The following is a 27,781-nucleotide window of genomic DNA, read 5'->3' on the forward strand; positions in this document are numbered from 1 at the left end:
TCGTTTAAGTGCGATTACGCTAATTCTCCTTGTTTTATGCTGATTTTTTTATGCCGTTTCACTCGCCGTTTTTTTTTTCACGTGTCTTACACACCTTCACGCGGATCTGTCGCCGCGTCGCATGCGGTAGTGCAGTTCAGTGCGGTTTTAGCGATAGTTTACGCGGCACTATTCGCCTCGCGCTCGTGTTCGAGTGTTTCTTTTCGTCCCACCCACACGACCGCGCGCAAAAGCAGTGATAATATGAACGTGTTTGCGAATACTTTCTGGATTCACAACGGCAACTGCGTCATTATGGATACAAGGACGTCGTCGGTGTTGGGTATGTTTCCGATGACGGGTTATTATACATTCGTTACGTTATCGAGGTAATTCGTAAGCGTATATCGATGAACCGAAATTATTATTTACCCAAGTGAAACCAGAAGCAGTTATGATTATTTCATCGCCACGTGCGATTATCTCTCTCGATGTTTAACAGAGCACCCAACGATCCAGCGATACGGCGACGAAGCCGCCGTCTACCGAGATCTCGAGGGTTCGGGGTCTTTTTTTAAATTTCAAATTCGAAATACATCCACCCAGTTTTAATTGATGAACCTTTCAACCGCACTTCAACCGCACGTACTCTAGAAAACTCTAGAGACTGCTAATAAATTTTGATACATCTGTACGCGCGTGTCTGTGCGCATGTGTATCCATTGAACTATTTGTCAGCGTCGAGCAGGCAGCTAAGTAACTAAAACGATTGCGGAGGCGCGCTGGTATGTTTAATATCTCGACGTACACGAGAGCTGGGCTAACCCATATAGCCAGCCACGTGGTGTTCCCGTGAATAATATGGATGGCGGATGCGATTAGAATGTAGAACCGTTTACGGTGGGCCTGGCTCTCCGCTGTCATTGGTCCTCGGAACGAGTTTCTGGACTCGCAGTGCAGCCCTAGGTGTGCGGCTAGGTTCGAAAGAGTAGCGATGGTCGCGAGGAATGTTTTATTATCCGGGTATGGACATTTCGTTTCACCGATCAATTTATAACCGACACCGTATAATTGAATGAACTTTCTTAAATAACAGTTTCCGGCTCTATATACGACACGGCAATTCCGGCCATTAGAATAATCGAAACGGCAATCGCTTAGTCATGCATCTGGGTCAGTCTTGTTCGCCCGAAGAGGAGGCAGAAGAAAAAGTATGAGAGAAAAACTGTTTAGATAAATATATTATTCACGACAGCGGTCCGCTTTTAACTCTACGAATTATATATTTCGGCTAGTCGACGACGAGGAATATTCTATTTCCGTTTCATCCGTGCCCGTGAAGCATCCCGCCTCCTGGGTGTCGTCGCCGCGTTTCTCGAGCCGGTTGCAGGTCGACCTCTCGGTATATCGAGACGTTTTCACCGAACAGCTGTTTCCTCGATAACTGATTCGACGGAAGAACGCGCCGCCGTCTGCCGCTATCTGCCAGTCTGGATCTCGAGCGGGGAACTAGCGGGAATCGTTTTGGTCCAGTTCCACGATCCCGACTACCTGGAGGAAGAAGGACAACGGGTCGCTCCACTTCATTAGGGGCAGATAACAGAGACGTCTGGCATACTAATACGCCCTACACCCCCGGCCCTTCGTCTTCCGCGTGGATGAGGGGGATAACCTTCCGCAGCCCTGCAGCGGCTAACCTTCGCAGAACCTTGCCAACCCCTGGGGTCGACGTTTCGAGCCGCGAACGGTGCTGCCGGCGCTGCGGACGCTTCGTTGCGCTTCTGATTTACCGATCCTGCGCGGAGCGAGAAGGGCCGGGATCCTTCGGGGCGACAGGATGGACCCGGAACGCCCGGCTTACATGTACCGAATATTATTATCGCTGGAGGTCAAAGGTTACACGGTCTCTGCAGAATCAAGAGACCAAAAGCTGGATACCCGAGCTTTGCGTCCATCGCAAATTGCTCGCTTAGTTCAACGTTGATTGCTCGTTCTTTTCGCGAAATTCTTCCTCTTCCAATTGGCGAGAGCAAAAGGAGAGCCGGGACGAGGGTGCGGACGTTTACCCGTTCCAGCATCTCGGCGACGGCCATTCCTCAAGAAAGGATCTTTCGCCACCCCTTGTTTTGATCGGGGTTTCTTCTCACCCTCAACCCGCTACCGAGAACAGCCAGGAGTTTCCACCACCACCTACGATGGGACAGGGATTAGAGATAGGGTTTCTAACCGTAAACACATAAATTTCCTCTCACGTACACGCGGAACATCGTTGCTCACGGTGCCTGTGCGACACACGCGACACAAAGCTACTCAGTCGCGAGATGCGCGGTTTGGTTGGGCGGGGTGAAAATTGTCGGTGGCTTTTAACGAGACAATAGCTACTGACGCGATTCCACCAAACGAAATTCTTTTTATTCACCTACACGAGAGTTGTTCGCTCCGTATAATGCAGGGTAACGAGACATCCGGCCATTTACTTTGTAATTTCCGCCTCAAACTCGGGGCCACACTTGGAGAAATTTTCAGTTCCGCTTACCGCTCAGTCGTTAACTATTTTTATTTTTTAACACAATCGAATAATATAGTTCTAGGTACAAAATGAAAATCACTTTTCTAGCTGTTACCAGAAAGTCTGGCATCCGTTACTATTCTTTCTCACTACGATTGCTCTTACTATATTTTCTTGTAACCGTTGCGAACATTTAACGCCTGTGCAACAATAAATTGACGTTAAAGTCTTATTTAACTAAAAAAGTAGAGTAAACCTCAGAAATTGATTTTGCGCTGCGATTACCAAAAAAGGATCGTCAATAGCGCAAAATGGTTAGGCGTACCTCGTTTTTCGTAATCCCAACAATATTCAAACATTTTACTTAACTATATCTCTTTTACTCCATTTTTCTGGTTACTATAACACATGAAACTCTTCTCAGTGCAGCAAATAAACTGCGGATCGACGACTGCACCATTCGTTGGCAATAATTTATACCCACCAAAGTTTGCGGCACACCCCTCGCGTCACGGTGTATCATTCACTCGCTCTGTCAATTTCGGATTCATCATCGGCGATATCGGGTTGTCCGTAACGCGTGGGGTGTTCGGAGGTCGGAAGATGAGGTATAGGCGTGCGTTACAACGATATTCTTAATGATTCGTGAGGTATTTTCCATCCCGATATATCACGCTAGATTCCCGCGTAGGTACAGCAATGGGGGGGAGCAGCCGGTGTATCCGGCTACCCTGTCTATACGCAACGCAACAAACGTGCGAGCTCTGAATGGACCAGCAGCTATTGTGGTTCGCCTAACCTGCACGGTTAGGAGAAATATTTATTGCCAATCCGATATATACCTTACATGGAAGAGCGCATGCCATTGTGCGAAATCGTTGTCAACCCTTCGCCACGTTCCTCTCTATCTATTCGACCTCTGAATTCTTCTCTAAACGAGAATAAACACTCTGCATACGGTGCTCCGTGAATTATTCTCGAAAAACCTCGAGGTAAAGAATAAGAACGATCGAATTCGATCCACCGAATAACGCGAGTGACTGATTTTTTTCTCATCCGCAATTCCTCGCGCTCGTTCTCCCTGCCCGGCTTTCATCGACCCGGAGATTTAATTAAGCGGGTATTTTCTCCGGAGAAGCTGCACGCCCTTAATGAAAGTTTCGGATATTAGCCACCCCCTCCTCCCCCTTCGGCGAAGTGGGTGTAGCGACGCGTCTATAGGTAATCTTGTTCGAAACTTCGAAACCGATGGCGAGACGACCGCCGGGGTGGCGTCTTCCTTTTGTTCACGGCCCTGCCATTTTCTTCCCCGTCATCCCTTTCCGCTGCCCCGTCTTCCTCTCCCGCACCGCTGCGGGAACGGACGTTGAGCGTCGCGACGCCTCCCTCCCCCCCCCCCCCCCCCCCCCTTCTCCACCATCCTCTGCCTCGTCCTCCTCCTCTTCCTCCCAGGCTTCGCTCCGCGCTCCGTGCTTCGGCCTTTGTGCTCTTGTCAACTTGTCAAACTACCCCTCCTGCCGACCAACCCGGGATCCAATACCCGGCCAACCCCTCGGCTCCTCTCCCGGACCTCCTATCCACCCGGATCCACCCGAACCGTCGCCTGGGAGCGACCGTGGCGAGCCTTCGTCGAGCCCTAGCTGCTGCTGCTGCTGCTGCTGCAGAACCAGCTGCCACGGGGGATCACATTTTTTCATTAGGTACACTCCCCCGAAAGACTGCACTCGAACCACCGCCGTTCAGGCTACCCCGAAACAAATCTAAACTTCGTTTTTTTTCCCCCCTTTCAACTCGAGAAACACTCGCTTGCACATTTTACCCTCGACAAATATACACGTGTATGCATATCGCTGCTTGATTTGTTTGAAGATGCTGTAACGCTGTAACAGTCGTTGGTAATTACGGTATTTCGGTCGGAGTGGAACCGTTGAAGAGACGTTCCTCTGTCCCAATTAAATATTGTATCTTGAACAAATTTTTGTTTAAAAGAGTTCTTAAAACTGAGCGAAACTGATGGGGAAATTTGGTGGTGTAAGAATGGAGAAAAATTAACGTATATTCAATAGAGCGTTATTATCTTGTCAACGAGTATCGTGATTTATATAAATGAAATTTTCGGCGCTGCTGCATGCTTGTTTTTAGTGCCACATTTTTTGTCGGAATATGTTTTTGTGAACGTGAAGAGAGGAGAAGCGTGAGAGTTGGGACGGTTTGAAATTTTAAAGCCTGCTTGGCTGTATACAGCGAAGCTTTCATTACGCAAAGCCAGATATATCGTGATCCAAAATTTTGCGCCGGTTAATGAGAGTCACGCAGCGATTTCATATTCCTAGGATACGGGATTTCGTCATTCGATGAAGTATAATTTTACAAAAATTCTAATTAGTAGAGATTGTAGTTTTGGCGAAGGATGTACGCTCGTCGGTAGTTATTTAGCTGATTTGGTATTCCGTACGTTTGACATTGGACACATGCAGGTGTAGCGGAAAAAAAAATTGAAAAAGTATACCCATAAAAATCGTAAAACAAGTTCTGCTGGTTTTTAATCAGATAAAATAAACATCGGCGGCCGAATATCCGGCAGAGGCTGATTCTCGACGATTGAATCGATCTTGCAACTCGGTTTCAACGGTAGATTCGTTAATTATTTCCCGTCATCAAACGACGACGATTAAAAAGTCCGGAGATGGTGAACCCATTTCATCTAAACCACGCAGGTCTCACACCTCGTCGTATCGTTCGCACGGTGAAATCGACGATATTACAAAATCGGTCCCGTTACAGCGCAAGGATCGCCACGTGCAGGACTAACCGCGGACAAGATATGATCTCGACAAGAATCGTCATCCCGGCAGGATTCGTTATTACGCCAAGAGTCAAGTAACTTGGGACTCTTCGCCACCTGAGCCAGGTGTTGACAGATCCTGGCTTCTTACTAATTGCGTGACATAACTCAGGATAATATCGACTACGTGCTGCGTACCGATACGTACCAACACAAAACTAGCTTCCTAATTGCCTCGTTTCCACGGAGCCGAGTTACGTTCGTTTTCGGTGGTCCTATTTATCACTTTCCTCGTGGCTGGCTGTAAAATGTAGGTATATACACACGCGTAGGTACACCTTTGCATACGGGGGGCGGGAAAAACCGGCATCCTACTGGTTTCCCGGGTCGCGTTTAACCGATAAACATCACCGGACGATCTACGGCTCGTCCACCTTTCACCGTTTCTTTTACTCGTTCTTCTTCGCCCATCGCACGAGTCGAAGCCCGGAAGCTTGCGCGAGATTTGATTAATTCAATACGAGCGTTTATTCGTTTCTTTATTCGTTTCCTTGAATATCATCCCGAGTTCTGCTGCAGGTATGCTCACGGGGAAGGACACAGGTATGTATCTAAAGCCGGGCGCACAATGGGGAAAAATTTAATCAGTATCAAGGCGAAGCGACGAGGTGGTCCCCCAGGGCCGTAAACGTGTCGGCAATTTTAATTTAAGTTGATGTGTGCGACCGTAGCTCAGAATAAATCCGTCGGGTAATTATTTAAAAGTTATAGCGTTCCGGGATCGCTGGAATTTCTGGATGATGGGCCGTGTGGGTATATAATATACGTATGTGCACGCTGCAGCCGGGCAACAGACGAACGTGTAACATGCCCGTATCCCGGCACCGCGCTCAGATAGAAAGAGAGAGAGCGAGAGAGAGAGAGAGAGAATTTGCAGGCTTTCTGAACGAGCGAGTGGCTTCCACCCGGGTGATTTACGCGGTGACGTCAAAACTTTGCACTCTGGTGTCGCCCGGTCGAGAGCCGTGCGGGTCCCAACGCTTCAGGGATGTTCGCGCGAATTCCCTCCGTCGCCCTTCTTCGTCGCCGTTCTCCTCATCGTCGCGACCCTCGTCGTATGAAATTATTACAAGGACCGCTTTTATTCCTAGATGCGGGACAGCTCGTTTCACTCTCGTACCTACAGCTCCGAAAGTTTTCGGTGAAACGTTTCTTTAATTTCGAAGTCACCGCGCGCCGTAACATTACCGAGTTCGAGTTTCGGAGTGCCTGCAGCGATCCGGTGACCGCGATAGCCGGGAACCCGGTCCGGGGAAGGAATTTTTGGTAGACGAAAGAACATTACCTTGATGATACAGTAGAATCGCTTTGACTCAGGACTGACATCACGTGCGTCTTATACCGTCGTGGAAATTTCTCATTTTGTTTTATTGTTTTCTCTTCTTTTCTTTTTTTTCTTCTTAATGACAAGTATGAAAAAAAAAATTGTACCACATGCGTTCGTGTTCGTTAGCCGAGCCGCCGCGGCCCAGGGTCGGTAGCGATTGAAGCTTGAACTTTGTCAGCAGACTCGCGCGGAGCCGCAAAAAGGAGGAGAAGAAAGAAGTGAACCATGGGACTTTTACGAGCCATTCCGGTTAAACCTGACAAGATTAAACTAGGTATCTAGTGACAATTCACCGCATTTTATGTCGGTTTTACCGACTTCCACTGACCTTCCTCGAGACCCGGGGATCTCTAGGGCCCAAAGTGAAAGCGACTCGTTTCCCCGGACTCGAAAACAAGGAGAAGATAGAAAAAATGTATATGTCCGTGTACCCATACAGCGGCAAAAGTTTTACCCAAAAAATGTGAAAGTTAGGGATGAGCCTTCCACGAGGGTGCCCGTTCAAGGTGTTCGACCTCCCGCTGGGCGCGTTATGCAAACCTGCCAGACAACAAACGCTTTCGCTCTATTTTCTAATTCCCTCTTCCTTTTAGTTCCGTGATCTGACGCTACTGCTTCGGGAAAAACGACTTCACTAAAAGTTTTCCGGTCCGCGTGCCAGCCTGCGTTTTATTTATTTATTCTTTACTGTTATTATTTTTTATTATTATTTTTTGCGATAAACCGACTCGTCATTCTTCCTGCAGATGCGAAGGATTTTTCAACCCCGATATTCCCCTTTTCATCGCACCGATGTAACTCGTCCGTCCGAAACTTGGCGCGTGAGGCGCGGATTTAAAACGCGAGTGCCAAGCTCCCCTCAAAGCTACAGGAGTGCAGGTTGTAATCGATGACGTTTATCTTCCGCTCACCGCCGGCGGCCCTATCGACCCTCCCTCCCTCTCTCCGGCGTTTTCCGTGTTTCCTGACCGGGGAGAGCCGCCTCGTTTCGCCGCTTTTCTGTTTATTAAATACAAGCTGCGCTTGAGATAATAGAAAATCGCCCGCCTTTGTCCACGGCCGAAATGATCAACGCGGTAATAATTTTCGGACGGTTTAACCAATCTCTGGCTACGTATACGGGACAGCGTGCGCGGACGTCGCTGTATATTATACGGGTACGAAAGCATCCGTAGATACGATCTAGCCTCCGTCGGGCGAGTTTGACCAAGCGAGCGATTCGCCGTTCGCAGATCGGGTCCGCGTCATTTTTACCTGAGAGATATCATAGTGCGAAATGTAGCAACAAACGTGACGCTGTGTAATGCGCGTGTTATATTTCGCTTCCTTTATCTCGGTGTTGATACATCTTTTTTTTTTCGCTTGTTTTCCCGCTTGCTCTCCTCCTAAGCACGGATTATATGCAAATTCACAAGTGACCCTGAAATTTTCTTACTCAGCATCACCGTCGAACCGTAGAAAACATGTATACGAAATTCCGTAATTCCAATGTTAATGGAAACGCTGGACTTGACGCGTTCCACTCGAGACAACCGGTTCTCTCTATCTTTATACACGTTCGTCAGCGTTATCGCAGCGGAATCGCCGGTCCGATCAACGTCGGGATTTATCACTCGAATCGTGCCATCCGCATCCTGATTCCACCGAGTCGTTGGTGGGTAAGCTCTCGAAAACTTTGGACACTCGAAAAGCTCGCACGATTTCCAATTCGAAATCACCGCAAGCGAAACGCGGAGCAAACGGCGGACAGCCTACCTCGGAGGTTGCAGTCCGGTATCTGCCAGCTGCGCAGTTTATCTCTGGGTCAGCTGACGATGGCGTAGCTGCCGAGGAGAATTACGAACGCGATTGCCACGCACGCACGCAACTTGCGCGCGACGCTGCTTTCGACCGTGCGTCCTTGCAAACTGGTTTCCTGGACTCGCGATTATGCTAATCGGCGAACACGCGCGTGCAGATAACTTTTCGAAAGCTCTTCTCGCTCGCCCGCTGCAGAAGCTCGGTATCGCGGTGATCTGTTCGGAGTTTGAGTTCGATTTCAAAACCGAGGGCAAGAAAGTTCCAAGCGTCATTGACGCAAGCTGCAGACGTCTTACAACGATTCCGTCGTTTTTTTTCGTCATATCAACTGCTAAGTTCAATCAGACGCATCGTCTGGTTACGTAATGCGGAAAAATTTTGCTTTTGGTTGGTTTTGCCTCACGCACACCTATCCTCGGTCTGAATTGTTCCTACCACCAAGACGCGGAGGATCTTAGAGATCCGTCAGTGTCATCGGCTCGTCTGCTCCTTCGCTTAGCATTTTTACGGCCCCTCGGCGGTTCTTCCCGAGTTGGCTCCTGAAGAACTGGCTCTTGAGGAGTTAGTTTATGACTGTTTTACGGCCGGCACGGGTCCCGGTCCGCCCCGGCCCATTACGAGTGCCATTTACGGCCCAATAGTCATCGGAGGCCCATCTGGCCGTTTATCTCCACGAGTCAACACGTCCTAAATCAATTCAATCGCAGTCCATCTTACCGCCGCTCTCGATATCCAGGCATACTGTAACACCTACTCGGACTTGAGAGGCTCGATACCGTTCGGGGTGGTTGGCTTTTTTTGTGGATCCCACACAGGCGGCACGCACCTCCGGCAGGATTTATGCCTATCGATTCGATTTACGTTGCAGCGGTCCTTAATCGAACGGACGATTCTTTCGCTCACTCCGTATCAGACTGCAGGCGCGACTCGGTGATGCTACGCTCGAATGTAATCGCGGCGAGATAGCCGGCGGAAGAATAGACGAGGAGACGAGACGAGAGGGAAACGGGGCTGAGCGTCAGAAGTAGCTAGAGAGAACAAAGGGACCGCTGGCGAGGCCATTTTGATAAATAGAGGCCATCGTAGCAGCGCGACGTCATCTTCTATATCCAGCGATGGCGTCACGTGGCGCTCCATGGCGCTCCACCCTGCTTTCAATCACCTTGGCCTCGAACCCACCCAGCTGTCAAGCTCGCTCCACCCCGTTTTTTCCACCACTTTCCGACGGATATCGCTATCGCCATCTCACGGCGAAACGGCCAACGTCTTAATCCCAGAAACGGTATGTCGGTTTATGAACCTTCCGACCGATGCCGCCACCCGTGATCGCTTGTCTACCGGGTGTCCAAAAACTTCCGGGGTCTCGATCAGCCGGTCCAGAAGTAAGTCGGACGCAACTTTCCGACGCAGATTGGCCGAGCTTTTCAAAAATTCGACGCGAAAGCGTTGATCGAACGAACTAACGGAGCAACAAAAGCGTCCTTTCGCGAGCTTGCAAGATAAGCCGATTTTACTGCAGGTACCCCGAGCAACTAAAATACAAAGACAGTCGCCGCGTGGAATTGAGTTCGAATCGGACGCTGGGAGGAGGGACGATTTATGTGGACGGCCAGACGCCGGATGGACGGACGGAAGAACGGACCCGGGGGTGGACGTGCCCAGGTACGCGGGGCGGCGGAGGCGCGGAGCGCATAGAAGCGCTATCGGCGGCCATTCATCAATCCGGGGAATCAATACGCGGGAATTAATGAAAGCGCCGCGCGAACAGCGGGCGAACGCGCGGAATGTTAATCGCGATCCACCCCCGCACTCCACTCCCCCCCCCCCCCCACCCGACACCCGCGTGCCGCGTTCGAAATCCCGAGGGTCGTCCACTCCCAGCCACCCCCACGCCCACGTGTATATTCCATCGCACGCCGATCCTTCCAGCTTGAGTCGCTTCGCACATGTGTGCATAGCGAGGACCGCGAGGCGCGATACTTTTACACCCCTGTTTTTTCAACCCCCGCAGGGTTTCAGAAGACCGCGATATTCCTGCCGGCGATGAAACCATCGTCGTATGAAATTTATGCACATCTAGATCGGGTGGACGGATGTGTTATGTAACATATGCTCTCTAATCTCGGACAAGTCCCTCAAGGGTTTCGGACTATTAGTTGAAGTGGAATATCTTTGACTGCATTGAAATTGATTTTTGATTTTTTTTTTATTTTTCAAAATTGTTAATGCCGCAATATCACAGAATGACGTAATATGACTGCATTGACAAATGAAAGTATCAGAGAAATCCAGACGATAAGATTGAGATAAGAGTCGGTACCCTCGGATAAAGAAATCGTGCAATTTCTTACTGTAAAATATTTTTGCATTATAACTAAATAAATGTAACTCGTAATTAAAAAATTGCCAAGATATTGTTACACACACCCAGACAAGATTTCTTGAAGCAACTGAAGATAATTATTTTACTTGGCCAAATGTAACGATAATATACAGTGAAATTGTAAGTGCTTCTTTTTTCTTCTAATTGTTACAGAGGTGAAAAAATTATATTTTAAAAATCATACACTGGATTAATAATTTATGCATCGTCCGATGAAATCTCATTTATTCAACTGAATTGAAAACTACTTGAATGGCGAAACCATGTTTTCCCCTTGTTTACATACATATTTGATTAATCCAACGAATCCTTTCTCTCGTATCTCGAGAGAGAATTAACCAGGCGTGAAAATCAGATACACTGAATGAGCAGCACTGCTCGGATGGCGCCTGCAAGTATGCAAGCTAAAATACATCTCGATTTTCTGGTTGCCTACCGAGCCCTTGGTCAGGATCTCGTCATCTGCACATATTCGGTGTCCGTTATCCACTGTGGATATAGCAGCATTTGTCTGTACTATTACATGCGAGTCTATTGGCTCGAGGAATTTGTATGAATCACTTATTATTATCACATATATCAATTTACAAAACGTCATATTTTTTGTTTCGTCGGAAAAAAAAGAAAGGTAATTTTTTTTATTGTAAAACACAGACGGCGTAGCACCGTTATTTGAATTATTTATACTCCAGACGTGACCTGTGAATCCATATTCGCGGGCACTCAGCGTTCCGTTCGGCAACTTTTATTTTTACCCGTGCGAAAGAGTTTGCATTCACAATTTTCCTGGTCAGGAAATGTGCGTATTATATTTTGAAAAATTTATTTCCAACCATATTGCATTGTATTCACAGCTAGTTATTATTCACTGTAGTTACTCCTCTAATCAAGTTCATACCAAGATTAATCCGAGTTTGCAAATCTCAGTGATTAAATTATCCACTATAAGATTCACCGCTCACCTACGCAGTTCCAATTTAACGTGAAATGCGTCGTTGCATGCAAATTCTGTCCGCTGAAAAAATTCGTTCGCGCATATCAAAACAAGGAAACATTTTAGATGAATATTAATTAATCCGTACAGTGCAGCATCGTGTATTAACGCTGAAGATTGTACGGCAGTAGAGCTGACGTAAAAGTGCAAAGAAACCCACGAGACATGGCTCCGAACCAAGCTTGAGGCCAATTTGAAGGAAATTAAACGACTTTGATGACCGCAATGATTAACGTGGGCGAGATAGCGCAGCTGTTACTTTGTACAAATCTAACGCCGACAGTGTATCACAGTCGTAGTCAAAGCTTACGAGAGTGTAACGACATGAAAGAAATCGGCCAACACGCGGCTGGCCATTAAAATCAACTCGTGAGATTTTTCTCCAAATTTAGCGATCGTTTTAGCCCGCCCACAACGACGCGACGCAGGGCTGGAAGTAGGACGGTTGCAGGCATAGACGAGGGCCGTCTGGGCGATGGCCGTCAGCGTGACGAGCACGTGTGCCCGTCGCCGTCTGTCACTGAAACAGACCTCGGTTCACCAGTCAAACTTTGGTAAAGTGAGCTTTTGCGCAATGGGAGCAAGCGGCCGCTGTTCGGTCTCCGTCATTCCGGCGAGATGTTTTCCCTTTGCCCGCTGATTGCCGGCTTTGTGCCCACGCGAGCGCGCTCCGGCTCGAAAGCCGCATTTGTATAATAATAGTTGAGTGCTGATTCAGATCTGATCAAAACCGCACGGAGTAAATATAGAATTTTTCTTCCCAACGTGTTACAGGTGCGGCGTAGCGTCGACAGCGGCGAGCAGCACGGAACAGGAAGGAGACATAACAACCGTCGCGTTGTCATCGGCGCCTCCCCGATCCATCGTCAAGAGAGTCCGACATCATCGGAATTATCTGCCTAATTATCACGGAGAGGACGAAGCTTCGCTATTATTTATCGCCCGGAAACGGTAGTAACGTGGTTCTAGTGCGGCCAAGAGTAGCATCTACGCCCCTCGGTAAGTCTCGGTGTGGTGGTGTGACCAAGTTTGTTGGTTTCTTTTGTTCTTTCATCCCCAATTTGGAATTGTTGAAAAATCTAATCCCCGCCCCACAACCGTGCCCCGAAACCCCCGGTGACGCCGGATAAAAAGTAAAAAGTGATATACGAAGAAGTGCGTGTGATTTTCTGGTATTGTTATATTTCTTCTTTTTTTTTTTTCTTTTTTTTTTCAAAAAGAAAACTCGGTGCCGTATCGTCACCGTTCCGGATAAGTGCGAATGAAACCTGTACGAGTATATTAAAGAATACGAGAATCAGTGAAGTGTGCACGAAATCCGCATTGTAGAAAAGTAAAGTGGAATATCGAGTGAACGAAATAAGGAAACGGAGCCTTAGCGGTGATAGAGGCGCGGGTGAAAAGGTGTGGATTTGCGGTGATAGTGGTAGCATGAGTTCGTACTTTGCCAATCAGTTCGTTACTGACCTTCGCAATGGCGGGGTCGAGCACCCCCATCAGCACCAGCAGCACTACGGGGCTGCCGTCCAGGTGCCCCAGCAGACCCAGGGAATGCAGCAGCAGCCTCAGCAGGCCGCCGACCCCTGCGACCCGAGCCTCCTCAGGCAGGGTGTTCCCGGTCACCACTACGGGGCGACGGCGGGACAGCAGGGCATGCCGTACCCCAGGTTTCCACCCTACGATCGAATGGACATTCGCAACGCAGCTTACTACCAGCAGCAGCAGGAGCACGCGGGGATGGACGGCATGGCCGGTTACAGGTCGTCGTCGCCGAGCTCGGCGATGGGTGGGCACATGGGGCACACGCCAACGCCGAACGGACATCCGTCGACGCCGATCGTCTACGCGAGCTGCAAGCTCCAGGCGGCCGCGGTCGACCACCAGGGTGGCGTCCTCGACGGACCCGACAGCCCCGACCCCCTCGTCGAGTCGCAAATGCACCATCAGATGCACCCCCAGCATCCCCACATGCAGGCGCAGCAACCTCCGATCCAGCAACATCAGCAGCACATGCAGCAGCAGCAGCACATGATGTACCAACAACAGCAGCAGGCCGCTCCTCAGCAGCAACAGGCCGCCATGCACCCCCAGCAGCAGCAGCAACCTCCCCCCCAGCATCAGGGCGTCGTCACGTCGCCCATCGGACAGCAGCAGCAAGGAGCACCGCAGGGCACCGCCGGTGCCAACCTTCCCAGTCCGCTCTATCCCTGGATGAGGAGTCAGTTTGGTAAGCGCGCGGATCCCTCCTATACTAGATCGTATGCTTCCAGCTTAGAGATATTTCAGGGCTTAGGCTACTCGTCGTCGGAGTATTTCTTCGCTGAACGGAGATTCGCGGTTGCCGCAGTCCGAACGAGTTCTAGATCCACTTTGGACGGTTGAATCCACAGTGTCGCGTCGACTCTTTTTCGGAAGTCTTGAACGCTGCGGTGAGCGTACGTTTTCTCGAAATTATTTCCAGGTAGCTTCGAGGTACTGACAATCGCTGCGGCGGGATACCTGCAGCCCGGTTCGAGAGAATTGCCCGGCCGTGCCGCAACCGTGCGTAAAACTAGACCAGATTGTATATCAACTGTTGCGAACAGATATTGCCGGCCCGAGAGCGCGCTGCATCGCCGCGGCACAATGCCTCCACTTTTCTAGACACGTCGCAGCGATCCGGGTTATTTATTACCCTGACCTTTTAGCCCGTCAGTTTCAACGCGCGCGGTTACCAGCCCCATAAAAGTCTTTTTCCTCGCTTACCGTTTCTAGAGTATACTCGCCTTACTTACATGCCTCTTCATACCAGAAGCTCGTGCACCTAGACTGCAAGATTCTTGTCCATCCAGTTTTATGCCATCGCTGAGCGGCCTGTGCTTTGACTATCGAGTTACCGAAACCTCGCGCGATTTCTCCTCATCAAAATCACTCTTTTTTCTCCACCTCTTCGACGTCGAATTCCGCCAACAGACGCAGGCGTTGATTTTTAGGAGGTTCGGAGACTTCCAAGGATGCGTTTTGGAAACCGGGCTACTGCGGAGAAAACTATAGCGACTCAAGACCCGAAAGAGCGCGCAACAAGGGGAGGATTTATGACGGTTTTAACGAAGTGATAATAGCCCCGGTCGTAACTTACGTCTGGGTCTGTATACCGCCCTTTGAGGCGGCCAGGTATCGGATGCTTAACTGTACAGGTTGTAGGGCGTCCGGACCCCCGCTGAGTTTGCTCTTATTTCGTCACCACCCTTGGACCCCCTATGGCCCAGCATATTGCCCAACTCCTGAGAAATATACCTCGAGGTATTACCTAACCTCGGTTCTCAATCCGCACGAAGGTCGGTCCTAGTTGCGCGAGTATGACGTTCAGCTCAGTCGTAAGTCACCGGGCTTTGCCATAACGCGTTTCATTCGCTCTCCGCGAAACTCCTCGTGATTTCTCGCCTCTTGCGAATTTTGTTTCGTTCCGTGATAACGTACCTGATGGATTTTTCCAAGAGGAGAAATAATAACGAGCTTAAGAGACATCGAATTCGCGGAATGCGGAATAATAATCAGTGCAATCGAGACCTCGAGCTTAGGCCAGTGAGAGTAGAGAAGAGGGTCGCTTGAACTGATAGTGGAACGTTTTCGACCCACCGAATGACCTTCCGCGATAAGATCCAGGCTCTCGGTAAGTCTTCCACGAGTTCCCTGCGTTTTTGAAATTTCATTCGAAGCATACCTTGCGCGGGTACCGTCTCTTCTCGGCGAGGTAGGGTAACCTCGCCGCGTGATTGGCCGATAAGCAGGCCTACCGTTCCTCATGTATGACGACGCGAATGCAACGACGGCAGGAAGAGAGGGTCTCCGAGCTTTCTCACAGATGTCGGCACATGGACCCAGCTTGGCTTCATCTCGCACGTTGTTTTTCCCCCTTTTTCAACCCGTTTCATGTCCGACTCGAATTACCGTCACCTTTTGTAAAAAGTATGTAGCAACTTGTTCGCTATTTGTAACAAATTAAAATCCCGAGCCTCCCGTCGAGCTTATAAATAAATCGATGAATTATGCATCGTCCCGTCGTTCCGCTGCAGATTCAATGCGATCTAGGTATATAATCCTGCGCATTCATAAAAACACATTCGAAAAAACCGTAAGAATTTCGTTGCCTTCCTATCCGTTTGCCTCGGAAAAAAGTTTAGGTAAGAAAAAGGTACGTGACGTCTAGAGATTGATCGCGGAATTCTCCAGGCGTCCGATGCCACGTATGGCTGAGGTAATTTCCGCAGAATTTACTCGGAACTAATTTTCTTTGAAGGAAAAAATTTTTTGAAAATTTCTTTCATATCGTCGCCACGGCTTCCGGTGATGGATGAAACCGTGTACAGTTTCTGTTTGTGATAAGCTGTCCGCGGGCACTCGTGACGAATACATCGCTACGTTCCTTTTTGTGAACGAACGGACCTCATGTTTTACGAGCTCGCATCCATTAGCCTGTCTAAGCCGCAAATTGAAACGGTAAAATACAATATTAGACGCGATATGTCAAGAGAAGAGAGGCCGCGGTATCGTTTGTATTCGAGTTTTGAACGTACGAAGAATCGCGGTAAACTTCCGCCGACACGAAGGAGACCTCGATTTCCTTTGTCTTCAAAGATACGTTGTGTCGGCTGTCGGAAATTATGACAGGAAACTTCCGCTCTGCTTTATGAAGATCTGAAACAACGATCGCGGCGATTCTTTTCATAGGATCAATCCAAATCTCATCATCCTCCGGTAGCCAACCTGAAAAGGTGACGTTGATTTTACTCGACCGGTTCCTTTCTTCCAGGCGAGCCTCCGTTACCTCTGCAAAAGTGTAGAAAGAAAGGGCGAAAGATATTGTTGACACAAGGTCCAAGGGACGATTTATGATTTGATATCCCCTCATGAATATTTTATAACCTGGTCACGTTATTCATGTGTAGATCGGCGGCGGCGGGTACGCGCGGGGTAATTCGTTTATTTCTGATTCAGTGCTCGGTAAGAAAGCTCTGCTAGTGCGACGGGTGACGTGACAAAAACATTTCGCACGCGCGGTCCGATCGTCCTGGCCGCTTGCGCTGAATTCGTTGGACTTTGCTGACGACGGTGAACCGCAAGCGGCAGTGATTTACTCGCCAGTGTACCGGAGGCGCACATTTTTCTCATCGGTAGGTACCCGTCTCCTCCTCTCGTCCGAAAATAAGAAACAGAAGAAGAAGAAGAAGAAGAAGGAGAAAATCCGTCATGGATGTTCTCGTTAATAGGAGTTTTCTTTTAATTATAATTTGGTCGGCATTTCTCGTCGGTTGAACCGGAACGATGGTGGCGGCTTTGGAATTCAAAAGGGGGCTGGAGCATGGGAGGAGGGAACGGAGCGAAGAAAATGAAGCTAGTCCCGAGGATGAGAGCTAGGCGTTTGGGTAACAGGCGAGGGGGGAGTAGCCGAGGGATGACGATGACGGATGATCCTACGGGAAGACGCGCGGCTAGGCTCTCGTCGGTTTCGTGCGCGGCGGCCATGCCGCATATAGTATCAGCCGCAGGACCCGTGACGCGGCTAGCCGAGTCGGGAAGACGAAGACGACGCCTGCACGAGTTTCGGGGTGAGATTAGACGGCTGGCCCACGACTCGGCGGAGCCGCTTTTCGCTCATTATCTCAAAACGCCGCGGCACCGCTCCGGGGTCTAGTCGGAGTCTGTCTGCGGGATCCCGGCGTCCGTCTGTCCGCCGTGCTGCAGACGTTCGGGGCAAAAACGCGAGGCTCCCCTCTCGCCTCACCGCGGCCCCCTTTAACCCCTTTGAATACGTTATCCCCCGGGCCCGCGGCCAGGCGGGGCAGTATAATTCCCTTTTTGTTGTGACGCGGGGTTGCTTGGCAATCCCCCTCCGTCTACGCGTTGGTACACCTCGCCGCGATTTAACGGTCGGGGAGAATTTTCTTGCTCTCTTGCTCTCTTTCTCTCTCTCTCTCTCTTCCTTTCCCTTTCTCTTTGCTTTTTTTTCTCTTCAAACTCACAGCTTCCGGGCATACGATTCAATGTACGGATTCGACGCCGAGAGGCGCTTTATTCCGTTGCGTTCCAAACTCGTTAGGTACAGAAGCGGACGCGACAATCGCTGACAGTCGGTCTTCGGTCTGCTCCATAATTACCACCCCCTACGATCCTGATAGTCAAACGTCACGACCTGTTGACCACTCCTTGAACTTTCACGGTAATTCGTAATTAGGGGGTTATTTTTGCTTTACAGAAATGCTTATAATCGCGCATGGGAATTCGTAGGACGGTTCTTGATCGCATTAAATTCACTTACGTATCCACACGAGCTGCGAAAGTTCGCTCAACAATTCTTGGGCACTTTAAGATTTATTCGGAGGATATTAGGTGGGGCGAAAGCGGTCGTAAGCTGCGAGGCGACGGTGGAAGCTTGCAGGCTTTCGCGCATGAATAGTTGGTCCCGGTCTTGAATCGTCGTCTCGCTTCTTTTGCCGCACTTCCGAACGAGTCGAGGTCCCGGTCCAAGGTTCGAGCTGTGAGTTGGGTTTGGTGTTGAACCAAACGAAGTTGAAATCGTGGTTAGACAAGTCGCGGATACCCGAGAATGAGAAAAGCCGTTCCATCTTAGAACCGAGATAACGTCGGAGATCGAGTTCTAGTATCTAATCGCGAAGGTCGGGCGCCGATTCCCAAGCCCGCGTATATGCAAGACTGGTTTAATTGGACCCAGAGTCTGGTGCGGACCGCGCCTTATTAGCGGGTTACAACATCCGGCTAGCTGTTAATCTGAAAAGTCCTGGCGTGTCCTGCGGCGGCTCGAAAGACCAGTTGGGTCCGGTGCAGCAGGTTCGGCGCGGCAGCGCCAGAAGATATCGGGCGGGGGGGCGAGAGGAGCGACGAGCGTACCCTGGCCTATAATAAGCAAGGGGGCCCGGTCGGTCCGGTGTCGGTATCACGGACGAAGCCCCGGCCGTGTGGACGGAACGCACACGCACCGAGTTGCGGCATGTTGCGCTGGTTCGGTTCACGCTGCGCGAGCTCGAGCGAAGGCAGCAGCTCCAAGGCAGACCCATAAATCTCGCGGGCATACTCCGAGGGACATTTGATCCTTGCGTAACCCAACGCCGTTAATTTATCGCTACGCGCGTTTAAAGTCAAACCTCGCCGGTGCGGCCGCTCCGCAACGGCGCCGCGGAGGAACCCGGGATCCAATGACACCGCGGTTCGGTTAAGCTCTGGAATCGTTCGCCCGCGAAGGAACGGACGGATGGACGGACGTGCGAAAGCTCGCTGAAACCGTGATACGTCGCTGCGGAATTCCGCGGAGTTTTACCGAATTCTTTCTCTCCGCGTGCGGAGGATCGGCGGGATCGGTATGCTGTTAATTTGAGAGTCTGGCCCGAGGGGCGATGGGGCAGGGCATGTTCGTCGACCGGGATCAGACCGTCCTCCGCTTCGCGGGGCCGCGTCGTCTCTCTCCGTCTGTATCTTTCTCCATCTTTTTCTCTCTTTCTTCGTCTGTCTCGCTTCTTCTCTCGCAAGCTCGGATCCTTATCCGGGTGATCTCGCGGTCTCTCTCGGCCGCGAAACCTCGATCCGTCTTCATCGGCCGACAGCACGACGGGCGGCGTTTGCCTCGAATGCCTGCCGCTCCTTCCTCCTCCTCCTTTTCCTCCTCTTCTAATTTCTTCTCCCTCGTTCTTGTCCTCCCCTTTATCGTCCTACTCGTCTAGTCACCTTGGAACACTCCCCGCCCTTTACCTCCGACTCTCTCAGATTACACACAGCCATGGATAGTTTCAGAAGTTTGAACCCCACGCGGGGATTAGTTCTACAACCACGGCGTTTTAAAAATCGCACCTACCTTCTCGGTCGGCACGCGTTTACAGACTGCGAAAACCGTTGTTCCGGCGATCGACGTACCTGTAAAAAACTATTATATACACCCGATTTAACCTTCGGTTTGATGAGGAATGTGTTTTTGCTTTTGAATTTTTCCAGAGAGGAAACGGGGCAGGCAAACGTATACGCGATACCAAACATTGGAGCTCGAGAAGGAGTTCCACTTCAATCGGTACCTCACGAGGCGGCGACGCATCGAGATTGCGCACGCCCTATGTCTTACCGAGAGGCAGATAAAAATCTGGTTCCAAAACAGAAGAATGAAGTGGAAGAAGGAGAACAAGACGAAGGGCGAGCCAGGTTCCGGCGACGGCGACACGGACATCTCGCCGCAGACCTCGCCGCAGGGTTGAACCCTGGACGCGGGTGAGCTTCCTACAGAGGTCTCTGCATCTCTCAGGGTCGCACCTTGTCTTCAGCACTACCTCCTCCCCGATGACCTCCAAAATGACCCCCCCCCTGCCCTCCCCCCCCCGACCCCACACACAGCAATGACGCTTATCTTGTCGTGTTAATCAAGTTGCTCGTACCAAAAAATGATGTTGTAGAGAAATGGCAGAGTTGTTTTTTTTTTTTTTTTTTTTATTTCTGTTTTATTCACGTACGTACACGCGTACGTGTGTGTGCATACGCATAAACGCATATACGCGAACTCTGCGGCCGAAATCGAAATCGATGTCGCAAGTCGCAAGCCGATGTAGGAGCGTGCAGAGACGTTGAGGAGATTGTACAGAAGTAGAGGAATTGGTGAGGCCGGATGCGGAAAAGTGAATATAAATACGCTGATAGGGATATATGCAAAGGGACAGATGTACGATGTACGTATTACGGTGATGCGCAATGCTACGGAAAAATACTGGATCACATGCTAATCAGAACCACGTTAACCTCTATTACGTTTAATTGAATAATTTACTAAAGCCTATATAGATGTAAAGATTATATACCTTAAATACGTAACTTAACGAAACCACGATAAGACGAAGGTGGAGATAATGCGAAGGGATAGAAAGGACAGAAACACTCGCACACTCACACACACGCAGACCGACGCACGTGCGCGCAGGCGATAATTGTAAAATTTAGAAAGCGTTTATTATTATTTATTATTCTCTTGTACACGTCGGATGTGTTGCGTTATATACATTATATATATGCGAAGTTACAGCGATTAGGATTTGATAGCGTAACAGTAGAAAACACGGTTTAATCCCCTGTAACTTACATACATCTTTATTACGTAGCGGTATGTATGATTCATATATAGGCAGCTTAGAATTTAGATTGTTTAGATAGCTCCCTTATACGTTTATTATACCGCGGTGCTGGCTCGGCAAGGGTGGGAAATACACGCGACGTGCCAAGTACGATTTTTTTGTCTTCGTAAAAGGAGAGAATGAAAATTGAAACGATTTTAAATTCACGTTACGGGCAAGAAGTACCTACAATATTTACGTACGTAAAGGAAAAATGTGAAATTTAATGGAAATTTTATATAAATGAAAGAAAGTAAAAAAAAAAAAAAAAAGAAAAATCTGTCAAGAGAACTCAGCTAAAAAGTTGATAGTAAAAAGAAAGAAGAAGCACGCGAAAAATATATATTGAACAAAATTGAACCGTCAAATCAAACGTCTCGGAAATCGGACGAACTTATTTAATTATTGTACAGTAATTTTAACGAGACTTACGTTATATTATATAATATAGTAGTACAACGTACGCGCGGAAGTTGAAGTATTGTCATAGTGCTCTGTAATCGAGAAAATCAAACCCCCGGTGCAACGGTGATAAATTTGCTATTGCATGCCCGAACCCTCAAACGGTTGAAGTTCGTTCGTTGCTTTGAGCATCTTGAATCTGTCTTCACTTTCCGCGCACTTACGATCGGAAGGGAGGGCGATAGAAAAAGAGAAAACAAGCGAAAAATAATGAGACTCAAACCGTATGGTTTAAGCGTCGAAGCGGATTGCAAACGGCTGTTAGAAATTTTCCGGGTTGTGTAAAATAGCGGAAAACCTAAGAACTAAGCAGAAACTGTTGTAAAGCGACTCATCTTTCCTCCCCAACGTCATCGCGAGGGCGGTTCATCGAATGTACCTATATAAATGAGAATTTCGTTGAGGAGCTGCAACCCGATTTTGACAACTTCATTTCACACGGAAAGACAATTTGCTCGGCCGCATCAGTACGGTTTAATTCTACTGCTACTATGCGCTACTACGACTACTCTTACAACTACTACACTACTACTATTACTACTACTCTTACATCTACTACTACTACTACTACTACTACTACTACTACTACTACTACTACTACTATTATTATTATTATTATTATTATTACTACTACTACCCAATTGATTCTGATATTACTAGAAGTGTAGCCAACTTATGCGTTATACCCAGTATCTCGCAGAACGCGTGAACAGGATATTGGGTTGATCTCGAAAGTGAGTTTATATAGTGAGTTTAAACGGTAGGTGTGTATAGGATGTATATATACACGGATATATGATATAACACGCGCGTAATAACAGCTGCAGTGTTCTGTACATATTGAATGAAAGGAATTTGAGATTATTCGTTTTTAAAACTATTTAATACGAGGAGAGAACGATTAATTTACGGTGGAAAAAGAAATTTTTTGGTATAATTAAGTATTATGGTTAAGTACCTTTACCTTATATTATACATACATTACCCTATTTAAAAAAAAAAACAAAAAAAAAAAAACAAAAAAAAATCAAAGAAAGAAAGATGAAAAATTATTAAATTCACCCTGCTCCGCGGACGTGAGGCCAAGTTACCAGTGAAATAGCATGTAGTAAGAATTATTATTGCGTTATTACGATTTTCAAATACAGTGCAGTTCGTTCATTTTGTGGAACCGGTAAACTCAAATTTGCAGATTTCTGAAGGATATCGTTAAAAAAAAAAACAAAGAACAATGAAAATAATAATAATTTATTCTTCGAATATTTTCACGATATAATAAATTACGTCCATTGCGTTGAAGCACCGGACTTATGAGTGTGCAAAAAAAAAAGAGTACCTTTGACTAGAAATCGGTGGTCCTAAACTCGAATCTTTTTCAAATCCGATATGACACGCGTATGTATGTTGAATTTTTTCCCCCCATCAGCTTCAATTTCCGGCCGTTTGACGGGCTGCGAAAATTCTTGTGCCGTGTTGTAAAATTATTAGATTCACACGTAGTTTATTATCACAACATGCGATGTACGTAAAATATTATCATTATTATTATTATCATTATTATTATTATTATTAAACTTTGATAATGATCATCCATCATTATACATTGTTCTTATTATATTATAAATCATACATAGCGAATACTTACGCATATAGACACTAGCTCTATTTAAACGAAAATTACCGAAATACGTATGAGGCAAACTGCGGGATGCATCTCCGGTTTGTATACTTAAAAAATATATGAGGATAAAAATTTAGGATTATATGTTTATACGTATAAATAAATGATAACGAAATTCAAACGACAAAAACAAAAAGAAAAAAAAAAAAGAAAAAGAATAACTATCTATGTGTATATAATATGTATACATGAAGAAACATGAGACGCCCGAAGCGTGCAGTATTTTAGTGAAGTACGCAGTGCGAAACCGATATACGTAATTTGGTCCAGCTCGTTAATCGATCGTTTGTCGATCTTGACCAGCCTTTATTCCTTCAGAGATTTATTTATGTAATTTCCATTTTCTAAGTATTATATACTATACCTATACCCTTAACGATATACGTAAAAAAGAAACTATAAAATCCGCAACGAAAAGTTAAATCCTTGGCAATCGTTCTGTGAACTTGGACCAGATGATAGATATTGTGAGATTAGCAGTTGCCGGCGATGAGTTCGCAGCATTTTTTTCATCTTTTTTGTTAAACAAGACGCTTTTCTCATTGCGAAAACCGCGAATTCATGAACTTTGTAGCGGTCCAATTTGCATGTCTGTCGTAAGGACTGCAGGTTTTCCATTCGTCGCGAAAATGTTTTATTCAAATATCGTCGCGTATATTAGTATAGGCACATTGTCGCTCGCAAATACTCGATTCGCATGAATCGCTCGTCGGTAACCGGAGAATATGAGAAGGAAAAACAGAAATAAAAGAGTACGGTGAAAAATTTGCAACTCTTCAACGGCTGCTGAGAAACTCGAGTCAGCGTACTTTTCCAAGGCTGCGGTATTTAGTAACGCGTGAGTTTGCACGGAGAACGATTGTCAGTTATAAACATATAAACCAATGTACGTAAAAGTATGAAAAGTAACGAAAGAAAGAAAAAGAAAAAACAAGGATAATTTTTATTAGAATTACACGTGAAAATTATAAATGCAAAAATTATATATTTTAACTGTACCCGTACATATTATATAATCTATTTACAGTCGCGTAATAAATTGGTAAATAAATCGAATTACGTAATTATATATATATATATATATACAAGTAATTGAATCCCGTGGATGTAACATAGCGAGCTAAAAAAAAAATTCGTACGAGGTGTATATGGGTCTATATATATAGGATACATTGTAATATTTAGGCGTTCGGGATAGGGTGTAAGCTCTAAATTGAACTTAAAAGAAAAAGAAACTTTTCGATTAAGGATAAAATTAAAATTTAAGGAAACAAAAGAGCGTCGACTGCTACGGGCAGGGCGTGTTTAAGGCGTATTTTTTATTGTTGTTTTACCGATTTCGAAAATTCTGATATCACGGTCGAAACTCGAGTCGGTCGTTGAGAAGTTTAAACCGCGGTTAAAACCTCTTCACTTTGTAAAACAAGTAACAGGAATGCAGTCAAAGTACAAGAACATATTAAGTGGAAATTAAATTGCATCGAATAAGAAAAAAAAGCGGTTCAAACTTCAATTTCAGGCTTCGCAAAGATGTACATAATTTAATATTCCGATCGCGCGATCAATTCGCGAGCCGTTACATTATATATACGCGATCGACACGCGGCAACGATCCGTTGTTATCACATCTTAGAAATCGATAATCAATTCATTTTCCTCGTGGAAATAAAAACTAACAAATTGGACAAGTTTCTCCGAAAATTCACCTTCAAATTCAAAATTCCCTCGAGTAATCAATTACAAATGCAATACGCCTACCTTTCGCATTTTCACTATCAGACATTCAGCTAACAAGTTGTTTATCGCGTTTCTCTGCATCGATAAGTCGCGAATATTTGATAGTTTTTCCTTTTTTTTTTATTGCATCTTATTTTGCAAACGCTGGAATAACAACACCTCCCTGTCCCGGTAAGCACGGCGTTGAAGAGTTCCTCTGCTCCTGTTGCCGCTCTCCCAGCAGGTGCCGATAGTTATGTATACCTTACTCGTGGTTAACAGACACACACACACACACACACACAAATACGAGTGGCTGAGTAAATAAACTATATCTTACTTAGTTACTTCGGTATAAAGATACATACATACACAGATACATATACGTATAAATAAACTATCCGTTTACTTTTACTTACCTATACTTAATGTTTACCCTCCTGGTGTCAGCTGAATGCCAACCTGCATCTTTTTATAACTCGAAGCTGAATATATACATGTATGTATATGCATATGTACAAATGACTAAGGGCACTTTGTGTATACTCTGTTGACGGTGAGGCCACGGTGCACGTAACGGTTTACGGAGTGATTATTTATTTAAAAACAATAAGAGCGGGGAGGGAAAATTTCATTTATATAGCATAATGGTCCAATCTCGGTTTATTTATTTATTTTTTAATAATTTATTCTATTCGTATTTCGCGTCGTTTTACGGCTATATGTTATATCTACATCGCTTTTGAAGCTATACATGAACGAGAGAGTCGGGGAAAAGAAAAAAAAGTTTTCACCTGGTCTCACCGATTAAGAGTTCCACCTTATTAAGACTGATATCTTACACTCATGTTTTGGAAAAGTGGGACACGAGGTGAAATGGTGTGTTCCTTTCTTTTTTTTTTTTTTCCTTATGAACTTGAAATTGTTTTTCTATATCAGTTCTTCACGCTGCTTTATTTCATTGTCATTGATGATACAATCATTGCAATATAAAAATTGTTATTATTTACGACGATCTTTTGGACATAGTCATTTGCTAGTGAATTAGTGAGGCGGTTACGTCAGTTGCAAATCTAAAGCCTGAAAATGAAAAAAAAAAACAAACAAGAATAAAAATTCAATCAAATAATGACATAGCGAATGAAGGATACGGAAATTCTTTTTTTTCTCTCCTTATCTTCACTCCTGCGTCAAAAATTATCATCGGAGCAATGCGGCTAAGGTGACGGCCGGCGTCGCGGCGCCGAATCGCGTGCCGCGACTCTGTGTATACGATACCGCGTAGGTAAAGTAGGTACCTGTTGAATTAGAATATGAAAAATCGAAACAAAAAATTGAAAAAAAAAAAAAATAAAAAAAAAATGGGAAAAAAATTATACAAAATAACGGTAGCAGAGAATTAAACTATTTATTATGATATACTATAATGAGAATTGTAATAACGATAATAATAATAACATTAATAACGATAATAATATTAATATTAATATTAAAAAAAAAAAAAACAACAGCAACAATAATAACAATAATAATAATGTATTACATAAATACTGAGGAAAAATAAAAGCTGCAAAAAAATAGTTAAAAAAGAAGAAAATGTAAACAAGTGAACAATGAGTAAGTGAATAACAAATAGAAAAATCGGAACGCGCGCGATTCGCGATTAAAGTAATTAATTGTAAAATTACGGCCGCTAGAGTAAGACATGACAATATATATTAAGCGTCGCAACGCTGCCGTCGCCGCACGTGCTAAAAGTCTATACATCATTATAGGTATGGGGCAAACTCGTGTGTACGACAGTTCCTCGTGATAAGTATGTTGATATTTATTTAACAATTTTCGGAAGTCGCAGAGACACATTTTTCTTTCCGCTCTCTTGCACGCACACGGTATATGTGTAATAACGTGTGTGGGTGTGTGTGTGTGTGTGTGTGCGCGTGCGTGTGTGTGTATATATATAAATTGTATATATACGCGCATAGACGGAAACACACCTACAAAAACACATAGGCGAACACACGGAGGTGAATAACCGTAGATACGCGTTTCTATGCCTACCAAGCTTTTACATAACTGTATAGATATACATTCATATACATATACCTACCTGCCCACCCTGCTCCGCGTTGAGAATAAACTTTATAGAAACGGTTCAATTCGCACGTATATAACGATACGATACGATACGATATGATCCGTGATAGACGTTATACCGTAACATACGATATACTCTGTTTACGGATATATTGCGGGTATGCGTTGGACGAATAAACTATGATCTTGCAAATTGTTCCCTGCCGCATGCACGGACATATTACACACGTATGGGTGATTTTCTTCAATTTTTAAACAAGCGATTACAAAGATTATACAATTCGGGGTATACATAATGAGAGCGTAGGTCGTACTACATAATGAATATAATTATTAACGAGAAAAAAAAAAAAAACCTATATATATAAATAAATATATATATATATACATATATATATTATATATAAATTCGTACATATATCTATGAAAGGAGGAGACGAAGAAGAAGAAGAAGAAAAAAAAAGTAATAATGTAACGAATAAATAGAATAAAATTATGATATTATTGTATAATTACGCATAAATAACGTATGGATTATTTTGTAGTGTCCCGCAGTATGTAAACTACAAGTGTACACATGATAAAGAAAGGAAGGTTAAAAACAAACGATGAATTATTGCGTATTAATTGATTATACGACGATATTAAGACGATAGTAATATAGATGGAAATATTGCTATTATTTCGATGAGTCTAAACCATATTGTATTATATATAAGAGTCTGTCCATATTAATAATAATGGTATTAATTATAATAACTGTGTTTGAAAACGAGAAATAAATTGTGGTTGAATATGAACGTCGTCGGACCTTTTATCAGGCGTAAAGTCGCGGTTAGGACTTTCGA

The 27,781-nt window shown here is 45.9% G+C and overlaps 1 protein-coding gene across 1 annotated transcript in view; it reads left to right on the forward strand.

The window, feature by feature from the left end:
* LOC124188180 (homeotic protein antennapedia) overlaps positions 1–27,511 on the forward strand; it is a 64,834-nt gene extending 37,323 nt beyond the window's left edge. Inside the window, exons 3-5 of the mRNA XM_046580710.1 lie at positions 12,612–12,836; positions 13,058–14,064; positions 19,821–27,511. Of these exons, the coding sequence (XP_046436666.1) occupies positions 13,269–14,064; positions 19,821–20,074 (1,050 nt within the window). The 5' untranslated portion in view covers positions 12,612–12,836; positions 13,058–13,268 and the 3' untranslated portion in view covers positions 20,075–27,511. The remainder of the gene's footprint in view (positions 1–12,611; positions 12,837–13,057; positions 14,065–19,820) is intronic.
* Positions 27,512–27,781: the final 270 nt, after the last annotated feature.

Source organism: Neodiprion fabricii, chromosome 1 (assembly GCF_021155785.1).
Source record: "Neodiprion fabricii isolate iyNeoFabr1 chromosome 1, iyNeoFabr1.1, whole genome shotgun sequence".
Classification (NCBI taxonomy): domain Eukaryota; kingdom Metazoa; phylum Arthropoda; class Insecta; order Hymenoptera; family Diprionidae; genus Neodiprion; species Neodiprion fabricii.